Source organism: Myotis yumanensis, unplaced genomic scaffold (assembly GCF_028538775.1).
Source record: "Myotis yumanensis isolate MYYU_CA2020_CCGP unplaced genomic scaffold, mMyoYum1.0.hap1 SCAF_1, whole genome shotgun sequence".
NCBI classification, from domain to species: Eukaryota; Metazoa; Chordata; class Mammalia; order Chiroptera; family Vespertilionidae; genus Myotis; species Myotis yumanensis.
In genome coordinates, this window is record NW_027223752.1 from 196,037,837 (window position 1) to 196,048,738 (window position 10,902).

The following is a 10,902-nucleotide window of genomic DNA, read 5'->3' on the forward strand; positions in this document are numbered from 1 at the left end:
CTTCTAATTACTCTTTTTCAGAGTGATGGAATAAATTAGTTATTTAGAAACTACAGTTAGAGACAAGGAGCTCTTAAGTGGTTAATATTTGTTTTGACACCCTGACCACATTGCTAAAATGTGCTTTCAGATGTTTCTTTTTCTACTAGATATAATTGTTCATGTGAATCCAGTATATTTTCTTAACCCCAAATAGTTTCTAAATGCTATGATAGTGGAAATTGTAATGAAAGTAAAGTTTGACAGTATAGCAATATCGTGTGCTCTAGAGCATGACACTTTGTTCTTGCTAGACTTTCAATACATATTGACTGAAGGAGAACAATTATGTGCTAGACTTTATAGCTTTCATTCTGCTGTTTTCTACTGCCAGCTATGAAATCTGCTTGCCTACTTATGATCCTGAAGTATTTTTTAGTGCCTCTCAAAATTCTAGGAGACTCTTAAAAAATGAGAGAACTCAGAATCCAAAGTAACATAGATTTGATGTTGCATGTAAATGTAACCAACATGCTCATTTATCCTCCTTTATTTATTGTTCCAAGCCCAACAAATATCTATATTTGAAAACTTTATTGTTTAGGGAATAACATTAAACATCCCTACTTAACATTCTTAATGGACTCTTGCTTTGAAATTATTATTAATCTTCTGCATTAATTAGATAGAGTAAATGTAAAATAAAAAGTGATTGCATCAAGGTGGCTTTTGGGGGGTGCTTTGGAAGAAAACAGGTAAATCTAAGCCATACATTTCTTCGCAGTGCAGCATTAAAATTTCAGACTTTAGCCACAGTTGTGATTGGTTTTAGTTTGTTAGCTGCCTGGAGCGTTATTTTAAGAAAGCAGAAGCAACATCATTTGCACACTCCTTGTAGCATACACACCTTAACCCTGACGGTTTTAGCTCCAGTTTTCAAAAGAAGTGAAGGCAAGATGAAGAAGCATTTGCTTTTCTGGGGAGTCCTGGCCATTTTTGTTAAGGCTGTTCTTGTGACAGGTATGTGATATTTTGAAAATAAACCCAGATAAAAGAAAAAATATAGCACAAATCTGTTCTTCAGATCTAAACATTAATGTTTGTGCTACTTTTCTCTAATATGCCTTAATCTTTATATGGGCAGTGATCTTTATGCAGACAAGACTCATTATAATTCTTTTTCTCTTATTTGTTTGAGTACTATAAACTAGAGAATAAGAAAATATATGTTTCTGAATAAGTATTGATAGCTGTACTTATATGAATATCCATATTGATTCTTAAAAATCAGTAGTCCTCTTCTTGAGTGTCTTAAATTAGTATTCAGGGAAATTAATAATTACTTTAAATACAACATAGACTCCATTGGAATTTTATTTTCCGAAACAGACTAGTATTAGTTCTAAGAACTTTTCTGGATCTGGGCCTACAGATTTATTAATAATGTTCAATGTTCTACAGGGCCTATAACTTGATGACCGAACTTTGGCTATTTTATTTATTAACCCTTCAAAGTACTATAGAAAATGGAGTACATTCTAAATATAGAAGTACAGTTTTTAATAATTTTCATCTAGAAGGGCACATGATTAGTGTGATATAACTTGGCTGGATTGTTTCTAAAACTGAGTTTATTCTTATTTCAAGACTGACTATGATATAATTAAGAATAATCCTTTGAAATATATTTCATACTAATTTAGCATTAAAAATAATTTCTAATTATATTTATAATATAAAGATAGCAGTAAAACATGTACAGTACATGTATCTATACATATGTATAAATACACACATACATATACACATATGAGCTGTCATTTATTGAGCACATATTAGGTTCTAGGCATTATGCTAACTACTTTACATATACTATTCTATTTATTTATTTTTTTAAAATATATTTTATTGATTTTTTTACAGAGAGGAAGGGAGAGGGATAGAGAGTTAGAAACATCGATGAGAGAGAAACATTGATCAGCTGCCTCCTGCACACCCCCACTGGGGATGTGCCTGCAACCAAGGTACATGCCCTTGACCAGAATTGAACCTGGGACCCTTCAGTCCACAGGCTGATGCTCTATCCACTGAGCCAAACCGGTCAGGGTTATACTATTCTATTTAATTCTCACACAACCATTTGAGGATAGGTGCTATTATAATTTCTACATATAGTTGAGCCCATTGAGATTTAGAGAGGCCAAATATCTTAACTAAGCTCACACAGCAAGCATGTAGTAGACAGAACCCAGGCCTTCTGACCCTCTGACCCATATTCCTACTATCCTATTTTTCCTGTAAAAGAGAATCGCCTTTTAGTAAATTAATTATGCTCATATGTAGACTATGTTGTTAAGTCTATTTTATTATTTGTTTGAACTGAATTAAATTAAATTTAACAAACTTTATTGAGCACCTACTATATCTCAATTGCTCTTTGAATAAAGTAAGGCACAATCCTTAATAATAGATTTGTTAGGGAAAATGCTTCCTGTCAGTGAGAGAGAATGTTGAATCTTATAAGTCTTGGTGAATTGAAAGTATTTGTACATTTTCTAGCAGGTATGTAGGCTGCCTAATATTTTTATATAACAACAGTAATGTTAGTTTTTTCCTAGGTTTCAGGTAAGAAAATAAACTATATGCCATAAATAAAATATAGACATTTTCTATTTAATACTTAATTGTCAACTCACATATTTGATTCAATTTTTATTTTGGTCAGGTATTTCTGGATCATTTGTACTTTATTGAGAAAGCATTTAAGAGTCATGAATAGAGCAGCAGGGAAAGGACACCATTTAATTCCTCTTACTCTTCAAAATGTTAAGAAAGTTATATGATGATCTTGAATTGACTTCATACTGTTTCTTCGCCAGTGCCATACAGACTTTTACCTGAAGGTTTATTAAGAAGTTATGAATAATAACATTATAAAATAATTCAAACAATTATAACTACAATAACAATGATCTTAAAATGTTTTTGTAATAATTATCACCAAGACTGAAATATGCAATTAGGTCCTCTCAGCTCTGAGACCATTTCTGGAACAATTAGGCTTTCAGTAACAGTGATATCTATCCCAGTCATTAACCTTTATAACTTTCTGTGCTAAATTTTTGTGTTGTTGCTTTTTTTCAGTTGAGGCTTGATGTGAGGGAATTTTAAAGGTGACTTAGCTAAAATTATAGGAACAAAATATATTTAACATTATTTTTACTTAATTTGCACTATTAAATAAAGCTATTTACTCTTCAAACATCTGTTAACTGATCTAAGTCCATATATTAACACATTTTCTTTATATATTCTTTGCAACAGCTACCAGACCTCTTTGTCTAATATTCAGATTAAGGCTTTAATGGTCATCTGTGAATTTATTCATTTATTAATTTTTTCTGCATTTGGGCATATTAAATTAAATATATATTTACTCAGTATTTTCTGAATTGTTTTTGCAAATTTGTAACATTTTATATCTATATATACTGAAACTTTAAAAATAATTCTTATGAGGAATATTAATATAGCACCTGTTATTTTGATTGGATCATTATATCATAATAACCTGATTGTTACTACAAAAAAGAAGAATAAATTAAGTTTAGGAAGACTGTAGTGGAGAATATTTAAAAATCGTAGGAAGGAAGGTTATTTTGGGGGGAAGTGTATCTGTGCTCAGCTCTAATGCAATGTAACAAACTATGTATATAAAGGGGAGTCCAGTGAAGGATGTGGCATTTCACACTGGGTTTACAAAGGCTAATGTTAGTTTTTGTTCACTTTTGAATGGAATGCTTTGGTCTGAGAGAAATCCAGTCTAGATTTTTATTTTCTCTCCCATTTTGGCATCTGGTACTCACGTTTACAAGGCTACATCATTCAGAGACCTGTGCTCCATTAAAAGCATTGGCTTAAAACCAGAATTCTTTCAGCTCAGGTGCCCCTAGACTGGTCCAAGGGAAGAAGAAAATTCCTTTTGGAGTACATTTGGATGTCCTTCACTACGCTGTGAGATTCTACTCAGCTATTTTAGATTAGGAAGGAGAACAAATGGAGAAAGCTGAAATTGATCAACCATAAAACTGATTTTTTCTGCAGGAAATAAGATTAACTCAATACAAAGTTGATAAGTAGATTTTCATCCCTGTTTCTTCTTCTTTTAAAAAAATATATATTTTATTGTTGATAGTATTACAGACATCTCCCATTTTCCCCCTTCTATCTTCCTCCTCCCAGCTCTTACCACCCCCCCACCCCACCCGAAGTTCATTTCTTCTTAATACATTATATTTTTCCAGCCCAAGACGAAGATGAAAGGACTGTTCTTTCGGACAACAAATGCAAGTGTGCCCGGGTTACTTCTAGGGTCATCCCTTCTCCCGATGATCCTACTCAAGAAATTGTGGAGAGGAACATCAGGATTATGTACGTGGTATTTTATATTTCATTTCTTCATGTTGTAAGCAGAGATACTCTGTCATATCAGTCGTTGTTTGAAGGTAATACCTATGTCTTGCTCCTCTTTGTGATTTGTAGCACCTGACAGGAGATTGAATCTAGTTAATGGACCTGAGTCAATTATGCACAAGCTGGGAGCAGGAACAAGGTTTCCACACAGTCTAAAACCAGTCAGCTAGGTCAGATGATAACTGAAGGTTCAGATCTAGTCATCAACATGCCCTGTTTATATGGAGTTATTTCCATTTGAAGCTGAACTTTTAGTTGCTCTTGATCAGTTCAAAATGAAACTTTAGATAACACTAAAAGCTTTATTTTGTACCACATCTGAACTACAGAGTATTTTACATAGTACTCAAGTGGCAGCATAAGAGCTAAGGCAGACTAATCTAATTGACTAATTTGGTTTAGTTTTCACTTGTCCATTGGACTCCAGATATTCATTTCATTTCACATGTAGTCCGAGTTATAAATTATGAGTCTTGATGTTTAATTGCCAAAATGCTAATAATATTTAAGAAATGAGATTCCTATTGGATCCAATCAGTAAAGCCTTCCTTGTGAACACTTCTGCCTTGAATAGTTTCCTAACAATTGGGTACCTTTTTCTGAAACAACATAGCATTCAATTCCATCTAATCAATGGAAGAAGTATAATGTTTTTAAAATTTTGTTTCAAGTTCTGGTTGGGTCACTAGTTGTGCTCTTGTATGCAAGTTACTTAACTATAAACTTCAACTTGCTTATCTTTTTAAAAAATATATATTTTTATTGATTTCAGATAGGAAGGGAGAGGGAGAGAGATAGAAACATCAATGATGAGAGAGTCATCAATCGGCTTCCTCCTGCACACCCCCAACTGGGGATCGAGCCCACAACCCAGGCATGTGCCCTGACCATGAACTGAACCTGGGACCCTGCAGGCCAATGCTCTATCCATTGAGTCTAACTGGTCAGGGCAACTTGCTCATCTTTAAATAGGGGAAATAGTATATATCTCATGGGGCTACTATAAAGATAAATTGAGATCTATTCTTTTTTTTTTTTTAATATATTTTATTGATTTTTTACAGAGAGGAAGAGAGAGGGATAGAGAGTTAAAAACATCGATGAGAGAGAAACATCGACCAGCTGCCTCCTGCACATCCTCTACTGGGGGTGTGCCCGCAACCAACGTACATGCCCCTGACCAGAATCGAACCTGGGACCCTTCAGTCCGCAGGCCGACGCTCTATCCACTGAGCCAAACCGGTTTCGGCGAGATCTATTCTTTTTAGAGAATACTAAAAAAAAGTATATGCTGTTATTCATCCACCTAACCTACATGCCAATTATCTTTATGTTACTATACTTTTTTATTTATTTATTTTTTGTATAAAATTTTACATATGTCTCCTTTTCCCCCGATTGTTACTATACTTCTTAAAATACCTTGGTTTACCCAACATTGTTACTGCGATGAATTATAAACGCCTCGGCCTAACCTACAACACTGAGCATAATCCTCAAGCTCTTCCATTGACACTTTTTTTTCACCTCATGTTTGAAAATCCAGAAATATTGTAGTGCCCTTATTTTTCCCCACTCACAGTGCTTTCTTCCTCTTCTATTTTTGCATGTTGTTCCTCTGCTTGAAGAACCCTTTCTCCCACTCCTCTTAGCCTGGTTAACTTCTTCTCAACCTGCGTGTCTTAGGTTAGACATCACTTCCTCTGGCAGGTTTTCTCAGACCATTCAGACTCTATACCACTGAGCTCCCTGTTAGAGAGAGAACAGTTGGAGAAGTATGCGACTGGAAGGGATGGATGGCATTCATGACATTAAACATCTTATGTTTAAATCTTCAGATTTTTAAATGGCACTCTATAATTCTCTAATTCATCTTTTTTTCTATGACCTTCTTTTTATGATATATTTTTTTCTGAATTCAGATAATTCAGTTACTTCATCCACTTTGCCTGATGTGTATTAATGGTTCTCTGATTTCATTTCTAAAAGTTCTATTATTATTGCCATGTCATTATGGCATTATTCCCAACTCCATCACTTCCTAGTGATGTGACTTTGGGTAAATTACTTGACTAATTTGAGCCTGTTTCCTAAACTATAAAAAAGGGATACAATATATGTAGACATACACATATACTTTATAGGGTTGTGAGAATTACATGTGATAATGTGTAAAAGTGTTTAGAACACTGTTTGACCCAAAGTAGACATTCATACATGTTTATTCCCTTATCTCTATCAATATTTAAAGCCTTTTCTGATATTACTAGAGCCTTTCAAGCTAATAAAGAATAGGTCCATTTATTCACTCAACAAACATTTATTAAGTGCTACTGAATGCCACTGAGGGTTGGAGTTGGGGACTGTTGGAGAATTTACAGTTGAGTAGGGAACTGTAAACAGTTAAAAAGCCAATTACAATACAGTATTGTAGATGCTATGATGACAGGAATAGGCATAGGATATTAGAGGGCACCCAGGCCAATCCTTGTGGGCTGGTGCCGAGTGGCAGTGGAGGCAGGAAGAATGTTTGGAGAAAGTAGTGGAAGTCAGTGATGGCTGTTAGCTGGCCGAATGGGAATTAATTGGGTAAATGTGTGGGGAACGACAGGGTTGATAAGTGAGGAAGATCATTCTAAAGGAAAAGGAATAAGGGTTGCTATAAGGATTATATGAGATCATCATGTAATATATTTAGCATAGTACCAGGTACACTGTAAGCGCTTAGTAAATGTTAGAACTGTTTTTTTATTAAAACTTGGAGATGAGAAAAGCCTGGTAAGTTTGTGGAATTGTCAGCTGTTGTTTAGAGCTGGCATGTAGTGCAAAGAGAGTGGCATGGTGAGAGATGAGGCTGAAGAGTGACAGGCATGTCATTAAAGATACCCTGGTATTTCTGGAGAGACACTGTAGGTTTTAAGCAGAGAAGGAAATTAGGTTCGTATTTTAGAAAGGCCATTTTGGCAATAATGTAGCCAATGCATTGTAGGGTTCAAGACTGAAGGAAGGCATTGCTAGGAGAGAAGAGGCAGTGTCCTGAACCAAGTGGATGGATTTCACAGATGCAAAGAGTTAGAATCAATTGAACTGTGACATGGGATTAAATATAGGCCATGATAGAAAGGGAGGACCCAGGGATGGTATCCAGGTTTTTGCTTGGATATTTATATGAATATTATTGCTAACCACTGATTTAGGAAACACAGGTTGTTCTTTGTATCTTTTGGTAGGGATGAGTGCATATGAGGAGAAAAATGACATAGATGAAAAAATGTACGAGTTAGTAAGATCACCTGAACTATCTAATTTTTCTAATTTTTCATGGAAATCACCAAATCAAGAGATTTGGATTCCAGCTAAAGCTTTACTACTTAGTAGTTGTGTGATCTTGGATAGGTTGCTAACCTCTCTGATTTATAATTTATGCATTTCAAAATTGTGGGTACTAATAACTGTCCATTCATTCCACAAATATTGAACATATTCCACATACTACACAAGTAGTGAGACACTGGGAATACATAACTGTTTTTGCCTCAAGGAACTATGTAGTCTAGGGAAGTTATGCCTCAAGCAACTATGATATGGTGTTTGTTATAATAAAGATAGATGAGCTTAATAAGACTACAGAGGAAGGAGTTTATAGAGGGGTGGAGATGGGATCTAAGTTATCATAGAGACCATAGAGAGGGTAAAACTTGAGCTGATTGCTAAAGGGAAAAATGGATTTGCCAAGTAAGCAAACATCACTGACAGAGGAGCTATTGTGAGGTTTATTTTGAATGGGAAATGCGTAAATTATAGCAAATTACTGTGAAATATGAGTATGAGCATCACCATAGATTCTTTTACTAGTAGAATGCTAAATTCACTAAATGCCCTCATGAAAAAGTACTGCCCTAGCAATATACCTATTACCAAAAAATAGCAATATCTGTTAATTTCATCATTTTTACTTGTTTTTCTCTTTTTTAGTGTTCCTGTTAACAACAGGGAGAATATCTCTGATCCCACCTCGCCATTGAGAACCAAATTTGTGTACCATTTGTCTGAAATGTAAGAGATTTTCTTTCAACTACTACTACTAATATATATATATATATATATATATATATATATATATATATATACAAGTTAATAACTTTAAAAAATTAACTTGTTAGAATGTTTTGGAAAATATGTTGGGGTCTAAACATTTATCAATATAATTCTAACTTTTGAATACATTAATTCTCATGTTAATTATTAGGTACCATAAAATCATAAAATGTAATCACAGATAGAAGTTAGCTATAAGTTTATTCTAACAAAGAAATACTTGCCATTAGTACAGGAAGGGCTGATTTGTCTTAATAGCTCAGTAATTGGATTTCAGGCATATTAACATGTAGGTGTTTTTTTTTGGAAACTACAGAATTCAGTATCAAACAATTTCTTTAAAAATATTCTTTCTTCTTTGTCACTATATATAATTTACTTAATTCCAATACACAATTGGCAATTAATCTAACAATATTGTTTTGCCTACACCATATAGCAACTTCTACTTATATTACTTACTTTCTTTCAATTAATTTTTATATTAAAGGTTGAAAAACATCCCATAAACCATTCTACATTGTAGAGCACTGCAAAGAATGAATTTATTTTGGATACAACATTTGATGGGGATTGTCTAATGCATAGATTTGTTTTTCAGGTGTAAAAAATGTGATACTACACAAGTGGAACTGGAAAACCAAGTGGTTACTGCCACCCAGAGCAATATCTGTGACGAAGACAATGAAACCTGCTACACCTATGACAGAAATAAGTGCTATACAAATAAGGTTCCATTTTCATATGGTGGTAAGACCGTAATGGTGGAAACTGCCTTAACCCCGGAGTCCTGCTATCCTGACTAATTAAGTCATTGTTGACTGCACAGCTTATCTTGAAAGGCTCTCCATTTTGATCCAGAAAGTTAATATATTTATTACCAATGAATTTGAAGCCACAATATTTTGATAATGTAAAACTCCATCCTCCAAGTAATTAAAATAGTAACATTGTTATTTTTATTAGGTAATTACTTCTCAATTCTTAAGTATTGTATGTTCACATATAAAGTGTTGAATCTCTTATTGCCCTTGCCTGAAGGGGTCGATGTTAATAATATAATTTCTAACATTTAAAAAAATGGACAATGAGAGAAAACAAAACTTAAGTTTAAAAATCAGGATAAAGCATTAAATTTTGTGGGTGTTTTTAGTAGTTTCTTTTTTTTTTTTTTTGCTTTGCCTTGGAGAGCCAGAGCTTTTGCACATTCCATGCTATTCTCTTTGACAAAAAGTAAAATGTGTAGAGAAAAGTGATATGCAAACACAAGTCAATTATAGATCTTCATTAAAAAAGTGATTAGAAAACATGTTTTAGAAATATTTAAAAATAATTAAAATTGGATCTGTAATACTTATGAAACCAGTGAGCTGAAAGTTACATAATTAAATGCAGAATTAAAAAATTTGTTTTGACATAACACAGATTTGGTAGCAAATGATACATTTTTTTTGGATAGAATTAAAAAAATAAATCAGGGTCATGTAAGAAATCCCCATTGGAAATCATCACTATTGTAACTGAATCTAATGAAATATGTATTCCACAATATGTATTCTCTAGCACAGTTTGAACAATTAAATAGATTTTTAAGCATATACCTGTGTGAAATAATTTATTGGAAAAAAGTTTGTGTTAACTTTGTTGTATGTAAGTTAAATATAATTGATTACTTATGAATAGTTTATAAGTATGATGTGGTTATGCATTGATCACTGAATTCATACATGTACTTATCTGAGATAGCTTTGTGATTTAAAACTAAAATTAAATAAAAAGGCAAGGTCCCTCACGACAAACATAGTGTTCCTAAATTTAGTTAACATCTCTCACCTCATACAATTACAAGCAATTCTGTTTCTTGTGATAAGAATTTTTGCAGGGAGGTAGTTTCTGGAGAGGCTCCTCTCTGTCTCCTCATCTTTGCCTTGGTTTTTTTGCCTACCTAATAGGAAAAGGTTTTGTGACCACATTGCCTCATTAAATGCCAGCTAGAAGAGCACCTCAGACTTATAGTCCTGGGGCATTCCTTCTTTCAGAAGTTCAGTTAAACTCGAAGATCCTCATATTAATAACAGTTTAGTACTCACCATTAGCTAGGCATCAATCAGTGGTTTAAGTATTAACTCATTCAATACAAATCCAAAGTAGCTGGTGGCTCTTAAATGAGAGTTACTGAAGAAAGATGAAAGCGTTCCTGTTAGTTTTACTCATATGTTTGCTTGTGTTAGTCAACAATTTAGCAAGGAAACACCAAGGAAGCAACACAAAGGAGGCAGCTCTGAAAGGAGCCTCTCAGATTGCAGGGAGCGTATTTGACCAATGGCTCTGGTAGCCACCACTGTGTTTGTA

At 33.8% G+C, this 10,902-nt stretch overlaps 1 protein-coding gene across 1 annotated transcript; it reads left to right on the plus strand.

The window, feature by feature from the left end:
• Positions 1-855: 855 nt before the first annotated feature.
• Positions 856-10,148, plus strand: JCHAIN (joining chain of multimeric IgA and IgM). The gene is made up of 4 exons (XM_070395424.1): positions 856-999; positions 4,284-4,410; positions 8,428-8,508; positions 9,152-10,148. Exons 1-4 carry the CDS (start codon positions 936-938, stop codon positions 9,354-9,356), a joined length of 477 nt encoding a protein of 158 aa, XP_070251525.1. The 5' UTR covers positions 856-935; the 3' UTR covers positions 9,357-10,148.
• Positions 10,149-10,902: the final 754 nt, after the last annotated feature.